The following is a 27,198-nucleotide window of genomic DNA, read 5'->3' on the forward strand; positions in this document are numbered from 1 at the left end:
CAAATGTAACTTAAGGGAAAAGCTGCTGCTTTCATTATTTCAAATAAAGCATATGAGCTTCATCAATTTTTAAAAATTTTTTTTTCCTCACAAAAACTTGCATTGAATATTTGGAAGCTTTTTTCTTATTTATTTTACTTTTGTCTGTAGCTTTCAGAAAAACATTACATTTGCAACTCTGTAAATTGTATTAACCATGTTTTGTCACAGATTTTCATACAGGTTTCACAGTTTGATGAGACCACCGCTGAACAGTGAATGCACTTCTACTTAATTTGAAACTGAGATTCAGTGCAGAGACAGTCAGGAGATACTCCAAGATTTGGAGAGCTCTTTTGACTCTCCCAAATCTTTCAGCTATCATTTATCTCCTTGAATATTGCAGGCAGAGGGATGTTTTGTTTCATGGAGCTCTGGGAAGGCTTGGTAATGAGTCTGATGATTTACTGATAAGGTCATCTACTTCATCACATTCATGGTGGGAATAAGAGATTTTGAGTTGTTGTGTCTGTTACCATTGTTAGAACTCTTCTACTACTGCTAGCCCCTCTTCAGTAACAAAGGAAGAAAATAGGAGTGACAGATCTGCAAAGGCAGGCTGCAGTAGCTCAGAAAATCTCCATTAATGCCAGACAGGCTCAGACAGTGTTCAAAATCTGAAACAAAGTATCTGAAACAAATTTTCTAATAGAAAAATTGAAAATGTTTGGTGGAAAAAGCCAAACCAGTGTTTTAATGAAGAATTGTTAGCTAGCTCTAATATAAAAGGTAGAGGTTTGTTTAAGAAAGGTTGCCTTGATCATTCCTACATTTAAGTTTCTAAGTTTTTTTAATCTCATCTGACTAGTTTTATTCTCTTGCATCCTTTGTGTCATGCATTCATATTTTTTGTTCAACAGATGAGAAAAACATATAAAGCTATTTGTATTCAAACATATATGTATCATATATTTGACATAAAACAGAAGACATAGGACAGTGACAAAACTGGGGTTTTGTGCATCTACCTAAACTGAACTAATACATCATCTATGAAAGAGAGAAGTAATTTACCGGACTGCACATCACATAAGATGATTCTCAGCAACAAAATTTAGAAAGTTCTTTCTCAAAAGGACTTTTCATCACAGCAGACTAAACAGAATTAGCTCACACATTTAAGTAATAAGACACAGCTGACCAAACAATGTCAAATTTATTTGATTAGCTTTAAAGGCATCTGTTGTTACAAATCTACTTCATAAGTTAAAAAATGAAGTTTCAGTCCACCAGTTTTATTAGCTTAGACTGCCTAGGTTTATTAAGTTAGGAAATTTTGTTTCCATAGCTAATGACAACAGAATACGATCTATTAGTTTTCTTTTTCATTTTACTTTTTTTACTTTTCCATCTCTTTTTTTTAACTTGGCAAACATTTTAAATGACTAGATGTATGTATAGCTCTGTACTGTTGCATTTAATTCAAAATATGTAAGAAGAAAAAGTTCCTTTCTAATATGACATACTTTGATCATCTAAGCTTCAAAAAAACTTCAAAGTAAATGAAATATTGCACTATGGTTTTCTGGAGCATGGAAGATACGATATTGATGGAGAACTATGGATTACTATTCACTGTATTTATATTCATTAATATTGCTGTAAACCTGCTACCCAGTTCACGACAAAGCAAACTTAAAATTTTGTAAGTTTTGCCTTATTAACTGCACAGTAAAGTATGCACTGCAGTGAGGCACAGCTCACCAGGACACACCGCAGGAAACCTGGAACAAAGCATGTAAAAGAGGCATGGATACAGGTAGGATTGCTGTGCTGACTGGCTAGTCACATAGGTTAAAGCCTGTCATTGAAGGGAGTACTCGCTCCAGGCCACACTTTTAGAGCAGACTCTAACTATCTTATGGATAATTGAGATATGGTTTAGGAATATATAAAGCCATTTAGCTTACGCAATTTTATTTTAAAAATTGTGTCATAACCAAAATCTTCTTTCAGGACAGTAAATTGAAGGTATGTATCTCTGGCACTGTTATTTTTAAATAATAAAATACACTTGAAATCCTTAACTGGGGGGCAGAGGGGGAATGACCCGAAAAGCCCAGAAGAAAACTGACACAGAAAGTTGTTAAAACAACTGCCTTCACTGTGAAAAATTTTCCTGTCACCAAAAAGTGTTAAACTAGTCAAGGAACTTGTCTAGAAGTGTCTAAGTATTTCATGATATTTGATACTTAAAGGTTTCAAAAGCTTGTAATAAAATAATGAAAAATATTGGTAATGTTATGGTTCCTCTATCTTACTCATTTTTCTGAGGAAATTACCTCTGGAAAATAAATTGATAGGGCTAAGAGGGCCAAACAAATAAAAGAAACTCTTCAATTAGAAAAAAGGATTCACCTGTATCATAATACAGAGTGCCCCTGAGACTGAAAAAGCATGTAGATACCAACCAGAAATTCATCCAGCCATCTCAGGAGACAGGGGTGGTACTGCACATATTGTGAGAAATGTTAGGTACTTCTAGCAAAATATGGAATGTTCAGGCAGGCCCATTAAAAAAAACCACAAAACCACAAAACAACCTCACAAAAAATAAGTGCAAATATATTCATTAGGGTAAAACAATCATCTGTGTCTACCCATGCATGGTATCTGCTCTCATTGCTGTCGCTCCTGTCAATCTGAAGTTGATAGGTAATGGCCCTATGATTCAGGGAAACTGCTGAAGTGTGTACTCAGGCTTCAGTTTGAGAGATGGGTTCATTTATCATCATAATAAGCTATTACCATTGATAGGTCACAACTCATTGAAGAGACAGTCAGTCTAATTGGCTCAATTCAGTTAGCTCTGGATGTGCCTCAAGGAGACGAGCAGTGCTTTGCAGGTAATATTCAATCACCCAACAAACCACTTGTTTAATAATTCATCACAGTTCAGATTGGGGTTCTAGCACATGATTATCTCTTCAATATGCCAAACATCTGGTCTTAACCCTTTTGTCTCTTGGGTCCAGGAAGGCAAGGGTAAATTCGTTCTGTAGTTAGGGTAACTCTTACTTCTAGAAACTTACTGAATATTTAAAATTTCCACTGAGGCTTGCTTTCTAAAGAAATTTGTTGTAATTAGCTAAAGCCTCTCTCTGGAAAATAAAATCTTTGCCCCATCATTCTCTCCTGCTAAAGATCAGCTTACAGTATGTAAATTTAATAGGAACATAAAGTAATGGAGCTCCTTTTGCCTTCTAGAGGTATAATGAAACAGTATGGGTCCATTCAGAAATCTTTAGCCATCAGGTAATGAATGATAGGGTAGATGAAACAGAGGGAATAGTGTACAGGAGACACATGACCTACAGGATTTAAAGGATGCTTCATACCCTGTTCAGATATTAGATCAAAGCGTGAGTCACTCACAATATTACAGTGTTTAGAACAATGACTCTATGAAAAGACAAGTTAAAACTAAACCAATAATTCAAGCTTCTGATCACTATTGTGCTACTTTCTTGTCAGTTCTGCTTACCATTTCATTGTTCAATTCTTTGTCAGTATATTGCAGCCATACTGAAAACTTCCTTTGCAACTGCTGCATTGTCAAAGGCTTAAAGTTTGTATTTCTTCTATCACTTTCAATGGTGGTGTGGTGGGTTGACCCTGGCCAGCAGCCAAACCCCCACCTGCCTCTCACTCCTGTCTCCCATGGGATGGGGAGAAAATAGAAGGAAGGTGAAAAGACTTAAAAGATCAGTGGCAAGGGCTGGAGAGAAAGCCTTGATGGTGCTGTGCAAGCTCTGTTCAGCAAGAGCTAAAAGACTGGTGTGTTACCAACACTGTTTTAGCCACAAATGCAAAGCACAGCACCACGCATACCACTATGAAGAAAGTTAACTACAGCCCAAACAGACCCAGTATAGATGTTAAAATATTATGTTCATATCAGACTATCTGATGGTCTGCCTTTCTCTGTCTTTTTCTTACTAAACTGAAACATACAAAAGTGATAATTTTGATACTTTTTGGATGACTGACTGGAAATTTAGTAAGTATGGAATATCACCCTCTGAAAATCAGAGTTTGTAAGGTGCTCACAGCATAATGGCCCTACCACTCACCAAACATTTATGAAAAAGTCAAAAATATATAGAATTCACAAAATTACTCATTTAATTTTTATTATTATTACTTGTGAAACTGGTTGCTTCTCCCCATAAACAAACATAAAATAAAATAAAAAGCAGCTCTTTCTATGCACTTCGAGTGTCAGTTTGAGCCTTCTTTCACTAATGATATCTTAATTGAATTTGTACCATTTTCAACCACTGATAAACCACTCTCCCTTCTTCTATACTCCACTTAGTAATGGTGCTTTGTGTGTTAAAAATGAGTGACTCCTGCCAATATTTTTTTGTACAAATATTCAACCTTTCTGTTATTGATAATGGATGTAAAAAGCCACCAACAAAGTTCATTGGATTAGGTCTCTCAGACCTATGAACTAATTAAAAATTCACATGACACCCATACAGTGAAATACGCATCACACAAATTCACGTGCATATACCTCTTAACTGCATTTGTACACAGGTGACTAGCGCTTGGATTTGGGCACCTGTGCTACACTGGTTTGGTCTTAAAACTTCTTAATGACACAAGGTAAAGTTAGTCCATCAAGTTTAGGCACCAAAACTTAATTTCTGAAGACAGACAAGAAGAAAAGCAATGCTAATTCCTATATGTAAAATGGAAATAATGGAATATATCCATCTTGTAGAGAAGCTGCTTGTCAAGAACATTTTGAGACTGTCAGGTGCTACTGAGCATGCCAGACTTCAAAAACAATATAGCACAGATTGAAAGTTTTGCAAATGGTTTGCAGAAAAGGCTGTTTCCCTTGTGCACCATCAGAAATTCTCAGTACTTTTGCCCTTCTGCATACTGCCTTTTTGATGTGGAAAGCAAAAGTTGAATACCACAAAATTACAAACCTAAAGCTCAGTGGCATCATGTGGTTCTACTAATGAGTTCTAAACTCAACAAATTCAATCACATTCTACTTCAAGTTTTTGTAATCTATTTAAATCTATTTAAATTTAAAGTAAATTGGGGGGGAGGCAGGTAAATCTGAAATAGGAACTCAGTTATTCTTAAAGGGAAATCTGGAAACTGAACTGAACACTACCTCTTTGTGGATCTCATATTTTGAGAATGACCTTTCAGTAGCTCTTATGTATACCCTTTCGGTGATGGGCATAGATTCCTTCATCACACTCCTGTGTAACCCAGCATCAACTAGATGTCTGGACTATAAATGGTGCCTGATTAATGTAAGTGGGTAAGTTGAGTAAAACTCCATTAAACCCTTTACTTCCAGGTAGCCTGTGATCAGCAAGGAACTCCAAATATAATTTTCAAAGCAAACGCTTATTTGCTGAAGAAGTACTTGGTATGCAAAGGCATACAAGAGGAACAAACCCCCCATGTAACCTCCCTTTCATAAACTTCAGTTTTCCTTTGCAGTCTTAAATAACCACTATTCAATTTAGCTATCTCTAGCTTAGGAATCACCATCACCATGCTTCTTTGCATGTTGATTAGCCCTCAATACAAATCACCAGATACATTAATTCTTTCCAAGTCAAAGACTTTTTTTCTTTTTCTTCTGCTTTATTGGATCCTTCAGTATTTTAGTATTTGGGATCAGAGATAAGAAGAGTAAGACTTTTCAAACTGGCAAGCATATTCCCCTATTTACTTTCTTCTTCATTATTTCCTAACACCTCTCGGTATTCTCTCTCTAGCATTCACATCCCTTCTTTTGTGAAACTACTTTATTTCCTGCTTGTTTCTCCATTTGTCAACTGCCACTATTGATTAAAACCCTTGCCTTCAAGGCAGACTTGGGTAAGCAGGTAACACAAAGAACACTTGAGATTTATGAAATAATTTCACCAACAATAAATTTCCTCTTTTCTCTACAGTAATATAAGATGATTTTAGCATAAAGAAATTAAATGTATCATGGGATGCATGAAATACTGCAGTCAGTGGACTCAGCTAGCCAGATTCTGAGCCCTGTTTCAACTCATTTCCAAGGCGCAAAGAGGCCATAATAATCTACTGGGCATCGTTAGCTTTGCTTGCAATCACAATAATGGCTGTACTTGAACTGTCCCAACAGGCTATCCAAACATCATTAAAAGCATTAATGAGGAACAAAGTGTTCAAAATTTACTTATGTCTCGGTAGTTCTTTACAGTCATGGACAGCTGAACCCCAAATAGGAGTCCTGATATTGTTTCAATTTGTAGTGGGGATCAAGCAAAATTTTGCTAGCCAGAGCTGTGAAAGAATAATCAGAGACCTACCCCTGCCTCATTTCACGGTGTCATGCTGAGAGAATATATCAGCAAAGATAAAGAATCTAAAGCCAATCATGTAATACAAATCAAGTAAACTTAACGGAAGCATCAGTCTGCTGTGGTTCAGATCTTTAAAATGTTTTGCTCTTCACTTGTATTCCTGCTGTGTTTGTCTCATCCTTTCAGTATCTGAATTTGCCTATTATCTCAATTTCTAGAAGCTATAGTGAAGTAAGTGCTAATAAAATAAACAGCACATTTGGCATAAGCTGAAAACATCTTCATACATGTTGACTGAGTCTGATTACCATGGTGACTTAATTTCAGTCAAGGCAATTTAGATTGTGATTTAAAATAAAATTACATTATTTATATTAGTTTAAGGTTTACTTGTTAAAAATGAAAACATATCAATAAACTAAACCAGCTTTTTATCAGAAGAATGCATTCAAATATGAAAGGCAAAAGATACTGAAGTAGCTGTCTTTACAAAAGATATTTTTCTTTAGGTTCAAATGAATCATTTTAATTTGCTGCTATATGTTGGCTGTTGACACTACTTAAAAAAAATCTGAGGATCTGCAGCAACTGTGAATAACTTCAGGGGTGTTACACTGAATGGAGATTTCTTGCATACTATGTGCTGCTGATGCCTGTTACTGTTTCTTTTACAAATATGGATAATGTGCATATAACTTAACTATTTCATCCCACTCGAATTTACAAGACATTAAGAATCAATAAACGTCCATACAAAATTGTTTTTGATATGTTATGCCTTATACTTGAGGATCACGTTCCCTACTCCATCCCCAATTTACTTTTGCAAGCTTGCAGATGTTCTTTGTTCATCAAATCTTCATTCAAATCTCGGGCTGAAACTCACTTCTGTGCAGAGGGTATAAAAAAAAGGCAAATTCATCACAGAGTACTGGACTTACCATCACTGCAGAAAAATCCTTCAAAGAGTTAGCAGATACTTCAAGCACTGCCATCTTGTTACTAAATGTTGGGGTGGCCTGCTTAGACCTGGACAACCCATCTGCACAAGGGAACCAAATATTCTAAACTGTCCATATAACCAGCTGAAAGAAGTATCTTATAAAGGCGCACAAAGGGAGATCGCATCAGCCCGCCTAAGTTTCACTACTTCGCTTCCCTGACAATAAAAGCAATACAGACACATGCTCAAAAAAATCAGTCTGCTGGCTAAATTGAAGACACAGCTGAGTGTTGGAATTAGGTAGGCTAGGTGACTCACTGCTTTTCATAAGGCCAATGAATTTCAAAACAAACTGATGGTAGAAAAAGGTAGCTTCCAACAACAATCTAATTTGCATCTCATTCATTTATACTAAAAGGTGTTAGGTTAGATTGTTCTCCTTTTTGAGGCAGGCAGTAAAAGCAACAAAGAGAGTTGTAGATCTATCTAACTCTATCATGTCCTATGAACAAGAAAGTCTCAAGATCGGAAACCATGACAATACTAGATGAAGCTTTCTGGCTTTAGACGCATTAATAATTTAGGACAATTGATCCTGGGAGTTCTGTTCCAGCTGATTATTGTATTATTTACGCTTCTTTATGTTTTGGGTTTCAACTCCCTCCCTCCCCTCTGGGAGCTGTAGACTGCAATTTGCTTTGCATTATTCTGCCTTTTGCATCAGAATTGCCTAAGAAATGAAAACAAATGGAAGGAAATAAACATAAAAGCCACAAGGACCTAGCTTATGATTATTTTATAATTCAATATTTAATCCTATGAGGTATTCTGGGCAGTGTGCAATAGATAATACGTCACAAAACAAACTGCTCACTCCATCCCAATCTTTAGCTTTCCATGGTAGAGTACTTTTAAAGGGCTCATAGATTTTTAAAGTTTGTACGTATTGACTACAGGCTTATTATAGTGTCTTCATTTCTGGACTCAAAGAAACATTGACTTCTGTCAGTCAGCAAATAGGTTACACAGCTAATTGTAAAAGAACAGGTAAAATAAATGAAGTGACAGTGTTAAGTCAAACAAGACCCCTTTCTGTTCTGTATGCACAGACTCTACACAAAACTTTCAGCTGTTGTCTTGGTTTTAACTAGAGGTCACGGAAAGAACAATGTATCCACCATATAGCTACTTAAGTCTATGGAGTTGACAAACATGATGTACTAGAATTTTTCCAAGAGGTAACAAAGCCTTTTATTCAAGCATCTTTTGCTTTATTTTTCACCATACTCTGACTTCATGAAGGACCAAATTACATTAACTTTACTTACACTGAATGGGATCATGCTGTACAACTAGTTCAAATGGCTCCTGTAAAACAACATTTGATGCAAGAAACTTCTCAATCTGAGTAAAATCTGTCAGTAAGCAAACAGTGGTTTTGAGCAGAGGTGGTTTAGGGCTTCTGTCACGTTGCTTGCAGTCTGAGTAATGGCAGCATTAATATCTGCTCAAAACCCAGACAGAGGAGTTAGAGGGGATATATTATCTGTTTTCTGTAGGACTGCTGGGTGTTGAGACCTAAGAATGTTCAGAGACTTGGATTCTAGGACAGCCTCCACCTAAAGGCTGAACTAACCTGTGTCTGCTGATCAAGGGCAGTGCCCTAACCATCTGAAAGAGATGGAGTACATCTCCACCTTCATGGTTAAAGCTGGCCCTTAGCAGAGAAAGGGAACACAAAATTTGCAGCAGCAGAGACAAAATAAAGCAGAGAGACTTTCTCTAACCAAAGACGGATGTTTCCTCATGGAATCTCAAGTGGCCTCAGCTGCCCCTCGTGTGTGTGTGTGTCATGGGGGGTCATGTGTTTATTTAGATATGCTCCATATCATGTTTTCTTTTGGCTAATCGTAAATGGCTTCTGCTCAGCATACAAATGATCAAATTGCTTTTTGCTGAGGTGTCAAAGGAAAAGAGGCAGAGTATATACATCATGTCAGACTTCTGAAACACTGCAGACACCTAACCCTTCCACACTGACTTTAAAGAAACAAGTTTTTCATGTCATCCTGAGTTTGGTATCTAATTTTTAATTAATTTTACACTTTCCTTTCAGTGCTCTGATCAAACATTATTAGAATGTAACCCATAACACTTTCAGGCAAATTTATAAAATATTTTAGCATGGACACAAGTTTAAAACAACCTTATAGATCCATTGTCAAAACAATTTAAGAAACTGCTAACAAAAACCAAATGGGGTTTTCAAATACATTTCAAATTAAAATGCAATTAGAGTTGATAGAATAAGACAATTTTTCAGTAACTAGAAGCTCTAACAGACCGCAAGTCCTCATGATTGCTGCAATCCTTAGTTCAAAAGGCTATGATAAGCTAGGCAGGCAAGGAGATAAACTATTTTATGATACCTACTAAAACCTTAATACTAGCCATTTTAAATCTGTTCTCCCAAATTATCCACTAGATATTTTATTTCTAGAAATTAAATTTCTCCAGATTACTCCCAAACTTATTCTGCATCAAAAACAATGTTCAATTTTTCAGTTCAAACACATATTATATAGTCAGACAGGTAAAATACCTGGCTTTTTAAAAAATTATCTGTATTTGCACAACAAAATTTAGGTTTTGAGAGCAGCATATACATTTAGAAGACTAAAAGGATATGGTGATGTTGTTAAAGTAATTTGCTCATGTTCTTGTCCCACTCTGACATAAAGAAGAATCCTGTACCATCTATAGCCTCTTGTTATTTACAATGTCTCCTTAGAGACACAGTCAAAGACCAGTATCCCATAGCCTAGTGTCACCCAGATTCAGATGAAAAAGAAAAAGCTGAAGGCTGCACACTCAGGAGCATCCTATTTATAATGCTTTTTTCATCCAAAAGAAGCATTTGGAGATGGATGTAAAACAAGCAGATAGCAAACATATGGCAATCAACATTGTGGAGGCATATGCACAACATGCCTACTTTATATTAAAAGAATTATTTTAAATAAGGTTTTCAAGCTATATTTGAAAACTAGGAAATGCAGGATGGTTACAACCTTTTGTTACTCAATTTTATTTTGGGGAATAGTATTTAAGAGCATAATTTTAACAATAAAAAGGAAAGGCAGTTTTCTGTGACACAAGGTTTATATATTACAATAGAAGTGTATATCTTGATATAAGATTTCCTAAATCATTCTCTAAATCATTTCCTAAGACAAAAATTCTTAGAGAAGCTTGCCTGCTCTGAGACACCAATTATTCTACTGTAACACAGCTAGCAATCACTCTCAAGAAAGGATGTTTTTATCTAGTTTCAGCTATTTGGTTTTATCCAGTTTCAGCTATTTGGAGAAATGTTTTATTGAGTTTACAAATAAGGACTCTCAATGTTCTATTTCCATTTCCTTTTCCATAGCATAAATCATATGGCCTAAGCATGTCATTATGACTATAATTTACATGATGCAACATGACAGTTAAGATGTACTGTGGTAATTTGTGAGTGCTTTCAGTATTATTGTAGTATCAAAAATTTATATGGTTAGGTTATTAAGGCAAATTGCTTCATTCATACAGAGATATCTGACAGTAACCACAAAGGATCTCCAAATTACACTGAAAAAATATCTTCCGTGTTCAAATAATTTGTGCACGTTCTTACCATTATTTTGCTCACTGAATAGAAGCAGAATGAAATTCTGCCTGGAAAAGTATCAGGTCATATCTCAGGGTAAGTTCACCAGACATGGAAGATTATAGAAGAAACTCTCCCTTGCCCAGCAAAATGAGCCTGACTATCTTTAACAATTTATAGCCATGAACAGGATGCCCAATTCTTTGGAATGATGCTATTTAGTTTCAACATGCTCACTTACCTTCTGTCATGTTGATTTTCAGCCAGCAGGAAGAAAATAAATAAATAAGAGGTTGACTAGCCTGAAGAGACTACAGAGGAAAATGTGCTCAAGTGTATTAGTGTTAGCATTTCTGGTGAGTTTTAGCATGATCGGAGTTAGGGTAAAGGGAAAGCTGTTTAGCTTTCCTCACATTTAGGACTCATTCAGTCCTCAATTCTACTCTCTGGAAAATAAAGAGATTTTCATGAAGGTATCATGTATGATAGCAGAAAGTCTAGTGGTGAGAAGCCTGATAGACCACTAAAGCATCCAAGACTTTAGAAAGCAAATATTTGGTATTAACCTGCAGGGCATGAATATGTGTGTATGTGCACACATGGACACATGCAGACTTGGATAAATACATGCATTAGAACTGGCACAGAGCTCACAACAGCATTTTCTGAGTTCTAGGGCAGAGAGCTCCCCACACACAAGTTTCTTGCCAAACATTAAAGTTTTGTAACACACCCCCACAACATCTGATACACAACTTGCATCTCTGAAAAGCAGACAAGGGAACTGGTTTTTAAAGCTGAGGACAAGGTGGGAAGAGAACAGGACAAGCTGAACCACACACCAGCTAATTTGTTCAAAAAACAATGCTGCAAACTGTACAGACTTCTCTAATACCTGACAGCAGAAGCCCAAAAAGGGCTCAAGTTCAAAAATACTTAGTTAATTTTCTCTAATTAACCTTTTGCCTTCACAAGAATATTCCATATGCCTGATTTCTTTCTGCTTGCAATTTTGCTGGTCAAATAGCTATCCAACTTAATCTTCCTGCAGTTCCACCCCCCTTCAAAGCCTTAAATCTTTTCTCAATAAATCAAATTACCGTTTAGGCAAGTACCATCTGCACTTACTTTGTTGCCCAAATAAGAACTGGGTGCACTCCAATAATAAGTCTGTGGCAGTACTTTTCGTGCAGCCACGTTGCTGATGCTAAACTGCTGATGCCCATCAAATCTCTTTTGCTTGGGTGCAACTCTGATGAGACCTGGTAAGCCAGTCAGATACCAGCCATTCATGTCTTCTATCTATAACGACAGAAGAAAAAAAACAGAACAAAACACATTACAATGAGAATCAGGACATCAGTCATTTCAATAGTCACAGCCTCTCATTCTTCCATTTTTTAAAAACTGATTAGGTGTATATGATTAATAGCAGTTTAGGAACAAAGGAAAGAAAGTAATAGCAGCAAAAATTTCTCTTATTGTATGTGACTGGGAGTTATAACTTCTGAGTAGTTTGAAGTAACTGCAAGTATTTGCTTTCTCTGCTTCATATGGTCCAGATCGAGAAGGAAATTCTATCGCACAAACATATGCGTAAGAATATTTCCAAATATTATACAAGTTTTCAATAAATAATATCAGTCACAGAGGGTACAGAAGATGAGCTGACAAATGGATATACATTTTCTGATTGTTGTAGACAGCATAGTTTATAATAATTTATAATTCTAATGCCTTACAAGTTCAAATATACTATTTTTAGAAAGCCAAAGCAAAGCTGGAAAGCACCAGAACTTGAATTTCTGAAATCCCATAACTAGAAATGAATCATCAGAGAAGAGCACACTGTTCATACAAGGATGGCTTCTGGAGCCTGGATACAAGCAGAACAATAAATTAACTCAGCCTTGGGATGGAAAATTTTCCAGATGCTGGCATGTAAATGAGCATACTAGGCATACATGATTTTACTCGCAAACTTCCAGCATACCAATACAGCCAAAACCAGGAGCTAGTAGACCTGGAATACATTTCCCAAACTTGATCTGCAGACATGAATATGTAGCATACATCCATTACAGTGGAATCAGTGTCTGAGCTTTGAGAACTAATTTAAAGTTTAGAGTATATTTGCAGGCTAAAGGCATTTTTCTACAGCACAAATAAGAACAGTAGGTTCATCTCCCTTTTATGTCCTTTCCTAGGAATACAGTATGCAAAAGAAATTCACTCAAAATGCCCCCTGTAGGGCATCACTTTTTCTTACACAAGCTGTGTGTTGTACATTTAATGTTTCAAAATTCTTAATTATTTCAGGTCTAGAAATTTAATAATGACCTGGAAGAGAGGTTGCTCTATGGATATGTTGCATTTAACTCAGGACTGATTATGTATGCACATTCCAGGACTGTGTTTATGCACATGGCTTCATATTTGACTGTTGTAACTTCTTTTGCACTTCTCACTGTTTAACTGCACTTTTTCAGAACTTTCTCACAATGAAGAGAAACAAAGCTTATAAGCATTTTCTTTTGGATAAATGAAAAATATATGGGGCATAAAAGAACATGCATGATTTTATAATAAGATGCACTTTGGTGACAATAGACAGTGACAACACAGAAAAACAGAAAACCAATGACATGCACTGATATGGTATGATTTTTCTTACACTTCTGTAGGTAAGGTGAGAGTGTGTGCAGACATTTGTTTTCCCAGAGCAGAAACATTCCTCACAGCCTTTGGGATTATTTTGCTGCAGATTGAAGAAACCTAGTTTGCAACGATCACAGTTTTCTCCTTCAACGTGTTCCTGGAAATGCACATTAGAATATTACTTTGGTAGTTATAGATTAGAACTCGAGATCACCAGCTTTATGCTCTGCAGGAAAGTATAAATGCGGGACTATAAAGACATTTGTAGGAAAGACTATTGTAATTTGTGAATATTAGTAGTAAATCCTCTACACAATAAAAGTTACTATGGCTGCATGTAAATAACAGGGCACAGAATTTGGACATTACAAGATTTTTAATTTTTCTTCTACATGAGTGGACATACCTGATTTCAGGGACTTACCTAATTTATCTCCTTTACACTTAAGTGTGTCAGAGGGGGATGAAGTACAGGACACAATGTTGCAGCCTCAACAACTGTGGTTTGTAGGTATGGCTGATAAAATCTGTGCATGCCCAACTGATGCAAACTACAGGTACATAGTATTAGTTGTACCAATCATTCAGCATATCAGTTTTTCAGTGGTCTGTCATTAATGGCTGAATTCAGGCTAAATCTAAGTATCAAAAGGGCTGCATTTCTTCTTTCCATAACTACGTGTGTTTGCCAGCCATGCAGCCAGCTCTGCAAACTCTTCCCCTGCAGAAAGCCAGGCACTCAACATACCCAAAGAGTTCTAAACTTAGCATTTGGTAATTAAATTTTTCAGGGAAAGCTTATGTTGTGCATTAAGTCCTGCTACCTTACACAATAAATCAATTTGTCCTACAGGTAAAGATAAAGCTAGCTTTTCTGCAAGGAATATGTTGCAAAAGGATTACGCTATGGTGCTGGCTTAGTAATTCAGTATTTTTCCCAAGATAGCCCAGAAAATTCTTTCCCTTTCAAAAGTGTTACATACAGTCTCTTTAATCCTGGAGACAGTGCTCTATAGTATGCACACAGGACCAAATTGTTGGCTGCACATCAGCAGAGAATGAACACATTATAAAAAGCCTGCCCAAGCTGTGTAGTCTATGATTGCTTGAAATACACAGCTCTGAAGTAAGTTAAGTTCACCAAAAGCCATTTGATAGCCTCCTGGTTAGGATCTAGCAAAGATGGAAAAAGCAGGGCAAAGCATGTGGAGGTATGGGGGGAAAGGATAGCGCACGTGATTAAGAGGAAATAGAAACAATGAAGGGGAAGGGGTAAGGACAGGTAAAGAAGGAGTTAAAATGAAAATGTAAATAGGTTTCCACAACTAATTATACAGTAAAGACAGGTGTAGCAAAATATCTTTGCTCTATCTCTATTGCTGTGCTTTATCTATGCTCCCCTTCAACAACATCATACAGACTCTGTTCAACAAACCAAAAATCTCCTTAATAGAACTCAAGGCTATCAGTCAATTACTTTTAACTTTAACATCTCATTAATTTAAAGAATGGTATTTTTACATTTTCAGCAGCAATCTCAGGATTAATCAATGCATATTATTGCCATAGGTATGCTGGAATCACACAGCTACTCATGCTTCATATGAAAAATAAAGTGGGTAACAACTAGGAACTCACAGGCACCCAAATGCTCTCACACGCAATTCTACTAACTAGAATTATGAATGCTGGTCCCAAAAGTTTCAGACATTGCCAAGATGCTTAGTGTGTGCAGAGTGGGAAGGGTAAAACAAAAAAAGAGAGCTGAAAAGCAGAAGTATGTGTTTAAACAAAATGTTGTCCTACTCTGCAGTCACAAGCATGTCATCAGTGAGTAAAACCTGTATAATTCTATTGAGTAGGCAGCAAATTCAGTGGATAATAGACATATAAAACTCAGAGTTGGAAAGGAGATCTAACCTATCCTTCAGCCAATGAAGCAATGTTTCTACAGCCTCATTTATTTCTCAATACTGTGCTCAGTTCAGTTTTAAATTATGCAAAAATGAGACTTTCACCACATACCTTCAGAAAGCTCTCTGAGATAATTAGTGATAAAACAGCATTTACACTTGTCCCTCACCTTTCTGTACTTTAGTTTACTCTGGCTAATGTGGTAAAGATAACAATCTAATGCCTACTTTGTTGCATTTTGCTGCTGACAGTTAGAACTGTTTTTCAGCAGTCAATTTCCTTTACAAGAAAACTATCTTTAGTAAATTTAGAGCTCATCATATGTAATTGAAAGATGTGATTAAAAGAAGGGAAGCATTTTTCCTAAGACTTGCTATTAACGTGTCCAGACATACCACTTTATTCTTCATATGGAGCATAACTAATCTGATGATTTCAGTGTCCCTTTGACCATAATCTGCTTTGATTTGAATTTGAAGATTGCTAGTGAAAATAAATGTGTATGTATCTGTATGCCAGCTATCTGCAAAGGGTATCATTTTTCTCCCACAAGCACTTAAAAAGGGATTAGAGGAGCAGAAAGGAAACAAAGGATTAACAGCGAGGAAAAAGTGTATATAGAGTGGACTCTCTGGGATAGGAACAGTTAACTCTATTCCATATTTGTATTTGATTGTACTAACAGGGCAGTTTGGCATTACACAAATACTGTCATAATAATAAGAATCATTCAGCAGTGGTTATCTTGTATTTGGCATATGACACCTTCATTAAAGCTCCCTTTCAAGAAGGAATATAGCAAAAGCACCCCTTTTCTGATCTTCTAGAATTGATAGCTAAGGAATTAGAACTGTGATATGGATGGATTTTATTTCTGACAGAGAGCATGTGACTGTTACATAAAGCAAGGATAAGGTTAATTCTCTGAGTAGATTTCAGTGCTATTCAGCTGTCACAGCAGAGCTTCGTGTGTGTATGCAGCATGAGCTGATAGATTGAAGTATTTTTTGTACATTCTTGTATTTAAGGACATACTGCAAGTAGTTTAAAAATCCACATTTGTGACTAATTCTGTTAATTAAATGCTGGAAGGAAACTCCCACAAGTACAACACAGAAAAATTGACCTGCAGTACAGTATATTGTCCTCTGGGCCTATTCATGGTCACTAAACTGTGACTTACAGAGCACCACCATTTCTAAAGCATTTCTAGTAACTAGGTAATTTATAAGAAGTGAATGCATGTGTTTTTAGAAGGTTTTTTTTCAATATAATATCAATGTATAATTTGCTAGAGGTACATGTAGGGAAAATGACTCTTAAATTTTCCTCCTAGCAATTAAGATAAGGATGGCTTATTATTTTTTAAAATACGTTAGAGATTTCTATACAACCATCCCAAGGCAGGAAAGAATGCTCTCAGTTTGGAACTTAGCAAGAAAAGAGGATTATAACCCTAATGACAACTCCTAAACGGCAACTTTTTTGTTTTAGTACATCATAAGTTCACCTCTTTTTCTCTCTTGAAGTCATATTACACGTTAGTTTTAGAGCCCACAATACTTTAAACATATCGTTTCTGAGTAGATGAGGATGAGAGTTTGAAACAAATTATTCACATGCTGCTTAAGTATCCCTTCATTACAGATTTCTAATGACTTGTGTTGTGGTTTAACCCCAGCTGGCAACTAAGCACCACGCAGCTGCTCACTCACCACCACCACCACCACCCCCCCCCCGCCCCCAGTGGGATGGGGGAGAGAATCGGGAAAGAAAAAAGTAAAACTCGTGGGTTGAGATAAAGACAGTTTAATAGGACAGAAAAGGAAGGGAAAATACTACTACTACTAGAATATACAAAACAAGTGATGCACAATACAATTGCTTACCACCCACTGACTGATGCCCAGCCAATCCCTGAGCCACGGTGGCCCCTGGCCAACTTCCCCCAGTTTATATACTGGGCATGACACAATATGGTATGGAATACCCCTTTGGTTTGTTTGGGTCAGCTGTCCTTGTGTCCCCTCCTGGTTTCTTGTGCACTCCCAGCCTCTGCTGACAGGGCAGTAGGAGAAACTGAAAAGTCCTTGACTTAGTATAAACACTGCTTAGCAACAACTAAAACATTAGTGTGTTATCAACATTATTCTCATCCTAAATCCAAAACACAGCACTATATGAGCTACTAAGAAAATTAACTTTATTCCAGCTGAAACCAGGACTTGTATGACTGGCAGCAGGCTCCTAGGTACCTATGTTAATTTCAGTGAGTACTGAGATGACACAAGACAATCTAAGACTTTATAGGACCAAGAACAAGTGTTCTATGAGAAGTGACTAACATAGATACTACCACAGATAGGTAGGACAGTGGAATGCTATTGTATGATAGAAACTCATTAATTGCAATCTTTCAATATCATTAGTATCTTCCTATGGCTCAGAAGAATTTGACATCCATACCTTGCAGATGCAGGGACCTACGCAAGGGTCAACATTCACACTGCCTTTCAGTGAGCAGTTGCAGGGCAGGCACTCAGGATATCCTATATAACCCAAGGCACATCTATTGCAGCTCTCTCCTGCATAGCCAGTCTTGCAGTGACAGAAACCAGGCAACATATCTATGGGAAGAGGGAGAAAACATGATACATATTTGATTTATCATTATTATTATTATCAGATACGTGTGTGAGAGTGCTCAAAGCAACACCTTTGGTAGGTGTAACATAAGGGCATTTACTGTGGGTCAGACCATACATCTATTTAACTCAGTATCCTGTCTTGAGAAAGGCTAGAATAAAGCATGTAAGAATAGAACAAGCATGTAGTGATTTCAATTCTGAGCTTCCAGAAATCCACGTATTAGAGATCTTCTAAACTGAAACTTATCCCTATTCCTTGCATCTAACAGTCCCCAAAAAACTTCTCTTCCATTAATTCACCTAATCACCTTTGAACATGCTTTTACTTTCAGAATACATAAAGCTCCCTAGCAGTAAGTTCCACATTTAGCCATGTGTAGTGTGAAAGAAAACAGATGTGTGTGTTAAATCTGTATTTACTGCCCTTTAATTCTCATGTCATAGAAAACAGCAAGTAACTATTCCCTACTCACTTTCTTCATGTCATCTGTGATTTCAGTATACCTCTACCATAACCCACATAACATTTTTATTTCATCCACCAAAACCTCATAAGCCTACTTAATATCTCTTTACACAGAAACTGCTTTGTATGGCTGAAAATCTCTATTGTCCTTTCCTGCATTGTTTCCAGTTCTAATAAATTATTTAAGGAGAAGGGAGTGCATAGTGTGGACCTATAAATGGTTTGATGATATTTCAGTTTTGTTTTTTAAACATCAGTAGTTATTTCCTAAGGCTCTGTTGACCTTTTTGACTACTGCTGAGCCAGCACTGAGCTGATACATCCAGGGCACAGTGCAAGGTAATTCTAGGAGCTGTTTAACAACTGGTAGTGCCTAATTCAGAAATCGTTGTAACGCTTTTCTCTGTGTTCTACTTTTCCTTTAATTGCTACAGAAATTCATCAGTTATTTTACTACCCAGCCACTGACTGTCTAGAGATCTTTCTGAACATTCTGCAGTTCTTTCATTTTTCTATGCTGAAAGATTTTGTACTTGCTAACTTTGTCACCTTCCTACTCATCCCTTTTCCAGGTTAAATATGAATATTTTCAACAGTTTGTATTGATCATTACTGTGAAAATGGTCCATTTATTCTTTTAACCAAGTACTAATCCATGAAAGAACCTTTCCTCCTTATTCTATTACACTTTCTTTCATGGTCTTTGGTGAAGGATCTTGTCAAAACTTTTTGAAAATCAAAATACAATATTAATCAAATGAGCCTTTGTTCACATGTTCATTGAATCCTTCAAATAGATTCATAAGACATGCTGTCCTCTACAAAAAAACTGATCTTGAGTTTTTCCCATTTTTGCCACAGTTCAGAAATGGTATAAATCATTTATTGTAGTTCTACTGATTTGCTTGGTACAGAAACCAGACCTTCTGATTTTAGTTTCCTGGAACCCTCTGCCTTTCGTTCACAAATTGGATAAACGGTTTCTATTTCTGTCAACTTACATTAAGATTTTTAAAGCATTATAAACTATATTTAAAGCTTCAAGCAACTCCATTTTTAACTACATTCAGAAGCCATGGATAAATACGATACATGCCTGATGAATTTTTATTCTTCATTAGTTTGTTCTAAACCTGACACTTCTGTTTGAGACAGTTCTTCTGACTTGTCCCCATGAACAAAGACTCCGAAGTGGGAAATTCCCTGAGCTCTTCTATTCACTGATACAAAGAATAAATCTAGCTTTTCTGCTGTGTCCTTTTCTTCCTTGATATCTCCAGTTATAACTTCATTACACCTTAATCATATTTAACTCCTACTGAATTTGAATCTCTAGCGGTCCTTTTGATTCTGACTTATCTGAAGAAGTACTTCTTAGCAACATTTAAGCATTTAGCAAATTATTCCTTAAAATATGTGTACATGTTATTAGGAGTATAACTTTCCAGAATCTGTCACAATTTATGTCCTTTTCTATTATCCTCAATTGGATATAACTTCTGCTTTTTCAGGGAGCTTATTTTTTATTGTTCAAATAGATATTTTTCTCCTAGCTTAATTGTGTTGCTTGAAACATTTTGAACTAGAGGAACGCATCTTCTCTGAATGTCTAATATGCAGTCTATAAACCCTATGCTTGCCATTAGCAATCTTGGATTGTTCATTTTGATTTTCTTTTTAAAAGGTTTCCTTGTTTAGATTAAGTTGTTTTTTAGGGAGGCCTTCTCATTCCTACAAGAATGTTGAATTTGACGGCCCTTCAAGAGGAGAGTTTTAAACCAGTTCCACATGCATAAATCCAGAGGTGCTTCTCTTTTTAGGGTTTCTCTAACTAGCTGTTTGAAGAAGCAGTCACCTACAGGAGTTTTAAATGATATTATCTGTTAATCTATACAGAGATGAAATTCAATCTGTCTTCTCTAACCTTGCAGCCTCTTTGATCTCCTGTAGCACATCATATTGACTGTCACTTTCTTGATCTGTCCTAATTATATACAGAACTTCAGTGCATGAAATTTCTGTGTTACTTACTATCACGCAACCATGTGCTCCATGGGTTTTGATGCCTGTGGCACAGCTGATTCTCAGATTTCCGAGTTACCCTCCTCTCAACTAGCCACCAGCAAGGCCCCACAGCACAGCAGGCCTCAGGCTCTTTTGTAATCTGGGTCAATGTATCCTAGCCTGACAATCTTGTCTTACGAGAGAAACTTGTGTTCCTTCCAGATGAAAATACCCTGCTGTACACCAGGGTTCAGCAGTAAAAGACACAGGCAAGTCTAACTCTTTAGAAGTGAGCCACTCTTACTTGAAAGTTTCAAGAACTCATTCTTAGGTTCACAAGTCTCAGCAAACTCAAATTCAATTAAACGTCTCAGTAAGGAACAACTCCCAAATACTCATTTAAATCTATAGTCTCTCCCCCACTGCCCAGTCAGTCCATTTTTTCAGTTCCCTTCTCCTGCTCTTTCCTTTCTCTGCAGTTAAGGAGGAGAGACCAGGATTGGAAACTCCACTGTCACCAGTCTGGCAATCCCCTTTCTTATACAGTATACACAGCAGTGGATAACCTTCAGCCCACCATCCTTCAAGAGTCCTCATGCTCCACAACAGAGAGAGGAAGGTGTAGGGACTACTAACTGTCATATATTCTTCCAGCTCCTATGCTTGTTGATATGGTTAGTCTGTATATTTTATTTGGCTCAATGCCTTCTTTCATTTACAGCACTTGCAAGATCTAGGCTCTCATTGTATTACACAGTATGTAAATTCCTGTCAGTGTCCCACTGGTTATCTTTGACCAGGCTTCTGTAGTGCATATGTAGTGCATATTAAGTCAACAGCCTAATTAATTACATTTTGATTTAGGGCAGATGTTTCAGGTCTGTCTTTTGTTGTTGTTGTAATGAACTAACATTTCAGCAGAAGCACATCTTTTGCTTTTGGTCTGTTACTTCATAGGCCTTGTTTGAATTGAGGCTTTGTTTGATGATTTGTGGAAGCTGTTATTCCCTGTTTTCTACCTGAATATTATCAGTCTCTGTCCTATCTTTGAGTGTACAGAGGCTTTGGAAGTTCATCCTAGAGGATGAGTCATCTCGAGAGATGAGTTTTATCCATCAGTTTTCTCCCAACCTACCAGTCTTTCAAAATTGCATAAAAATAAATGCATGCAAAAGCATGCACCAGACCCTTGAAAAAACCTGCAATCCCAGGACTGGCTTCTGCCATTTTCACTCCTGTTCAACAGTATATAAATTCCCCAAATTATTTCATGGAAGCCAGTGGACTGCTTGCTGAGCAAAGTATTATGAAGCCTGAATAAAGATCAAGATGTCTGGACCTTATTTATCCTATAATTTCTGAGAAAGTTTTTCAACAAAAATAAACATCTGTCATTGGGATTATAGTGCACATAAAAAGGCAATAGGGAAAAAACTTCATGGCATGATAGCATGCAGTGAAGACTGAGTCACAAAACTCAGCCAGTTTCCCAAACCTCACAGCTCTTGCAGGTGCTTAAAAGCCAAGTAAAATAGCTATTTGTTAAAATCTAGCCACTACAGCTTGAAACAAGAGTACTGACTCACTGAGAAAGCCTGATTACTGGAGTACAGAGTAGTTCTAATGTATAGGTTCCACCTTTGCTTCTGTATGGAGAACTGCAAGTGATCACAACATCAGTGATGGTCAAGTTTACCTATTATTAGGATGGATTGGACATAGGTGGACAAGTTCAGTTTTAAAATTATTGCCTTTCAATTACAAAACCTAGAGACATTTTCATCAGTTTATTTTATCAATGCCACAGTTTGCAAATATATTATAATTTATTGTAAGTTTCTGGCTCTATCTTTTCTATATTGCTCATGAACATATTACATACTATGAAAGAATATTTGAAAAGCATTCTTGGAGATTCAAAACTAAAAATATACAATTCAAGTTATAATAATAATATTTCATTTCAGAATGCTGAGCGAAACATGTGAGGAGAAAGTTATACTAGGCTGATCAAAACGGAAACTATACATACTTAATATACAAAAATACTACTTTTTCTCCCGAAACAATTCCTGGTCAATTATAAAGCGACTCCTTCATGCCCTTCTTTTATGTACCAAAACCTTATGATGACTACAGGATGCAGTCTTTTAAATCCTCTTGTTCCACTTCATCAATGTACCAGTTATTATGGTATTTGCCACAATTTTCCATTTTAATTGTTGCTTACCTACAGTATTCAAGCACACAGAGAATGTACAGCCTCCAGGTTTATTTTCCTTGAGAACTGTTCACAGTGACTTTATATCCCCAGTGATTTTCCTTATTAACATATTTCCATTTTAGTTTAATGTTTTTAATCCTCCTGACTCATTTGCTTACCACACATTTAAGAAGCATATTCCCATCATACACCAAGGAAACAATTTATCCTTAAACAACCAGCCAGCCAGCAAACTCAGAGATGTATTTCAACCTACCCAGTGTGTATTAATTCTGGTTCACAGGTGAATAGATAGATTTCTTCAGACAGATCATGCTTTCCAGCCTTTCCTTTATGAAGGCTCCCCAGTGCTTCACACCCAGCTATTGCCCAGGGTGAGCAGTATACAGTAAAAAGAATTTTATCAGGGTATTGAATATAAATTTGAGGGAAAAAAAAGGTTAAAAGTGATCTTCTTTCAGTATAGTTTTATGCTAAAACTTCTATCCAGACCTGCTCTTGATTCTAACACAAACTCCTTCATTACCACAAAAATCTTTCCTTAAAAGAAATATTAAAAAGGCTTTTTCTTTCAACTAGCATTATTGTGTCTTTTCTGTTGAGTAAGATGTTACAGTCACAGATCTGGCCCACTGGTCCAAACACTATAATCAAACATAGGGTGCAAGAAGTAAACAGTTTTCCTAATGTGTTGGAACCTTATTTTGTACAACAAGAAGTAAAGAAAAGCAAATAAACAGAAAGAACAAGAGGCAAAGAACAGGAGAGCAGGACCATTGTAGGCAGAATGGCTACAAAGCCTGGTTATGTGTAGAGCTGACTTATTTTTGTTCTTGCGGTCTTAAAATAGGTAAATAAAATAAGCTAAATATCAGAATTGTCCTCTGGCCACTGTCTAGACAGTCCAAACTGTCCACTTCTCACTGGACTCCCAAGACTGGGCAGGACACAGACAACTGGTTTCAGGAACAAATGCACCGACTACTTTGGGGAGGGAATTCCGTATATGATGGCTGTTACCTAAACAACAATTGTTGCGCTTGTCGTATATGAGAAGAAGTAGTTTAAACACACAGAATAACCTCTACAGTAAGTAATTTGGAAATAGGAGACATCAATGAGTTTAAAAAGCAGTAAAGGAAAAAAGTTACTTCATGTGTTACGAACAGCAGATTCAACAGAGATTAAGAATACTCTAATGTGCTCAAAAGCAACATGCCTCTAAGCAATTGCAGCCAAATGAGTTAAGTTTCAGGAAGATCACGAGAAGCTGGTTACAGTCAAGTCAGAAAATTATGAGAGTTGTAATTCTGTGAAGGGAACAAAAGAACTCTCTGGTTCTCGGGAGTGGAGGAACTGCTGAGATATGAAACTTGTTTGAATGCCTGGGGCTAGATGAGCAGGACTGGCCGCTTGCCAATAAAATTAAAGGAGGCAAAACTGAGAGAGATAATGCAATTTTGGATATGTTATCTTCAAGACGGTGGCATGACACATTTCTTGATTAGAAAGACAAAGTTAATAACCTTCAGATTAGATGGATGGCGACAACAGAGAAAAAGCAAGAAAGGAAAGGAGGGGTCAAAACAGGAGCTTTATTCTCTTCCTAGAGAGGTCCGGAAAAGAGGCAAGAGAAGAATTTACCAGAAGGAAGATCAGAGGATTAAAAAGGCAGAAGGAGATACAGGAAGCGAGGTGTTAAAGCATTGTACCACCCAGACAGATTCAGAAAGTGTAAGCAGATTTAGAAAGCAACTATGAGATAGTTTAGCTCTGTTGAATGCTCACAGGCAAGAATAAGACATTATGAGAGCTCCTAATGACACTACTACTGACAACCAAACAAGATGGAAAAATGTCTTTGTCTTTTTGCTTCCCTCTTCCCATGACAGAAGAGCTGACAGCCTATTAACACTGCCTTTCAGCTGCCAGGCTGCTGGAGAATGACCCACACCAGTGGCCAGCACAGAAGGTGTGAAAAGAAAGACCGCAGCAGTAACAGACAGGCACCGAGAGACCAAGCAGCTGCTTAACACGCAAGTGGGACATTGCATTTCTTTGAATTAATCATTCTTCCACCTCAAAATCATAGTCTCAGTATTTTATAAAAGCACTGAATGTCAGTAGTGGCAAATGTTTGAATAAAAGTTGTCCTGTTGAACGGTATGAGAGGTTTCTTTGTCGTATTAAGTCTGTCATCGGTGACCTGTACACTCTCACCCACAGGTTTGGTGCAGGCATCGCACAGTCTTGCTGTGCTTTTTCCAGCTTTTGGATTCATCCTCAATTCTTCTTCTACTGTCTCTCCTATCAAACCATGTGATATACTGTACGAGGTGTCCATGCTCAGGCCCTGGCAGTCGGGGGGGCTGCAGGGTGGCCTCTAGGAGAAGAGGACAGGGCTGCCCCAGGCCAGTTCCAGCTGGCTCCAGCGGACCCACGGCACGGCACAGCTGAGCCCCACAGCCAGACAGTTCAAAGAAGGTCAGAGGAGAAGGAGGGCAAGGAGGTGCTCCAGGTGCCGGAGCAGAGATTCCCCTCCAGTGCTTGGAGGAGACTGTGGTGGAGCAGATATCCACGCTGCGCACCATGGAGGAGCCCATGAAGGAACAGGTGGGTATTTTCTGAAAGAGCACCCATGGTGGAGCAGATTTTTTTCCTAAAGGATGGCAGCCAGTGGGGAGGACCCACACTGGAGCAGGGGAAAGTATGAGGAGAAAGGAGTGTCAGAGAGGAACCGTTATGACCACAACTCCCATTCCTCATCCCCCTGTACCACTTGTGGTAGGGGGGCAGGAGGTAGAGGAGGTGGGAATGAAGGCGCCTGGGAAAAAAAAAGGAAGGGGGGAAAGGTGTTTTTTTAATTTTTGTCTTTGTTTATCACTACCTGAATCTATTTAAATTGGCAATAAGTTAAATTAATTTCCCCCAAGTCAAGTCTGTTTTGCCCATGACGGTAACTGGTAAGCAATCTCCTGGTCTTTAACTTGACCCGTGAGCTGCTTCATCTTACTTTCTCCCCCTGTACTGCTGAGAAGGGCAGTGAAAGAGCAGCTGGGTAGGCAGTTGCAGCTGGCCAAGGTCAACCCACCATATATATCACTGTGACAGTAATCAGTATCATTTTATTGAACCTATGTGTAATCAGTACACGGTTGTTACAGTACATTTTACACCACTGGGCCCTATATTTGCAGCTTTGCTATGCTGCTTTTATGTTCCATTGATCTCTATTTCAAAAAAGATTGCTACAACATCTCTTGTCAATAGATTGTAATTAGCCCAATTAAAACATCTCTTAAGAACTGACCTTGAGTTTTGTTGTTATCTTCCTGCAGAATTTTCAGAATTTTGTCAACAAAAGAAACAGAAAAATATGGCAATCCATTGTTTCCAAAGCACAAAGAAGCACTTTATTCTCTATTTGAAGACAGCTTTTACAGGGCTATGGTAAACAGCTTGCAGCCCTACATTAATAATATAGATGGCACATAAATATGACACCTTTCAAACCGATTTTTTTCTAGATTTCAAATGGAAATATGCTTAGAGAGGAAAAGAGATTAAAACATTACAGTTGTACTAGTTTAAATCTCCACTGTAAAAGAAAAAAGCTCTTTAAAGCCAAAAATCTCCAATATATTCCATGGGGAATACTCTTCCAAACATACCCAAGTTTGCAAGCCATGAATCTGAAAGAAGCTGCAGCAAATTTGGGAATATAAAATCACAGTTTCCAAAGAAAAGTATCGTAAGAATGAAGGTGGATTATTTTTCACATGAATAAACTTTAAAAAAAAAGGTGATTTTTTTTTAAGAGATATCACAAATGTGTTTCAGCTTTTCTCTGACCATTGCTGAACTTGAGCCTTAACATCACTATCTTTTAGGGATCTTACCTCCTTCCGCATGTTTCTCGTCTTTGACACAGGTATCATGTAAAGACCCATTTGGATCACAGGAACATGGCTGGCATGGATCTGGGCTATCTGCCAATACCTATAAAAACAAAGAAATTACAAAACAAAATCTTACCTTTAATAATTGGAAACTTTTATTTGCTTCTTAAACAAAAAGTAGGAGAGAACAACTTCTCTGTAGGTAGCTTGCACTTTACCAAAAATGAGATGGCTGCCAAACTTAGCCCAGTCTAGGCATTAAAGTTACCTTTTGGATTTTTATTTAGAAACATGTAAGTGATTTAGATACAAACATGTTTTCAACTAAAAAAACGGGAGTAGAGATAATAACAGAACCTTATATAATTAAAATCAATTAATGTAATTAACTAGATTTTAAGCATTCACTGCCTAAAGTAATATTGACAAAT

The 27,198-nt window shown here is 37.2% G+C and overlaps 1 protein-coding gene across 8 annotated transcripts in view; it reads right to left on the reverse strand.

Moving 5' to 3' along the window:
• Window positions 1-27,198, reverse strand: part of LAMA2 (laminin subunit alpha 2) — a 394,697-nt gene that overhangs the window by 211,814 nt on the left and 155,685 nt on the right. For all 8 annotated transcript variants that reach the window (XM_030022177.1, XM_030022172.1, XM_030022175.1 and 5 more), the window contains exons 9-12: window positions 26,768-26,867; window positions 17,993-18,153; window positions 13,629-13,769; window positions 12,083-12,256 (exon numbers count right to left, since the gene is read on the reverse strand). In XM_030022177.1, coding sequence (XP_029878037.1) covers window positions 12,083-12,256; window positions 13,629-13,769; window positions 17,993-18,153; window positions 26,768-26,867 — 576 coding nt within the window. The remainder of the gene's footprint in view (window positions 1-12,082; window positions 12,257-13,628; window positions 13,770-17,992; window positions 18,154-26,767; window positions 26,868-27,198) is intronic.

This window comes from Aquila chrysaetos, chromosome 8, assembly GCF_900496995.4.
Source record: "Aquila chrysaetos chrysaetos chromosome 8, bAquChr1.4, whole genome shotgun sequence".
Classification (NCBI taxonomy): Eukaryota; Metazoa; Chordata; class Aves; order Accipitriformes; family Accipitridae; genus Aquila; species Aquila chrysaetos.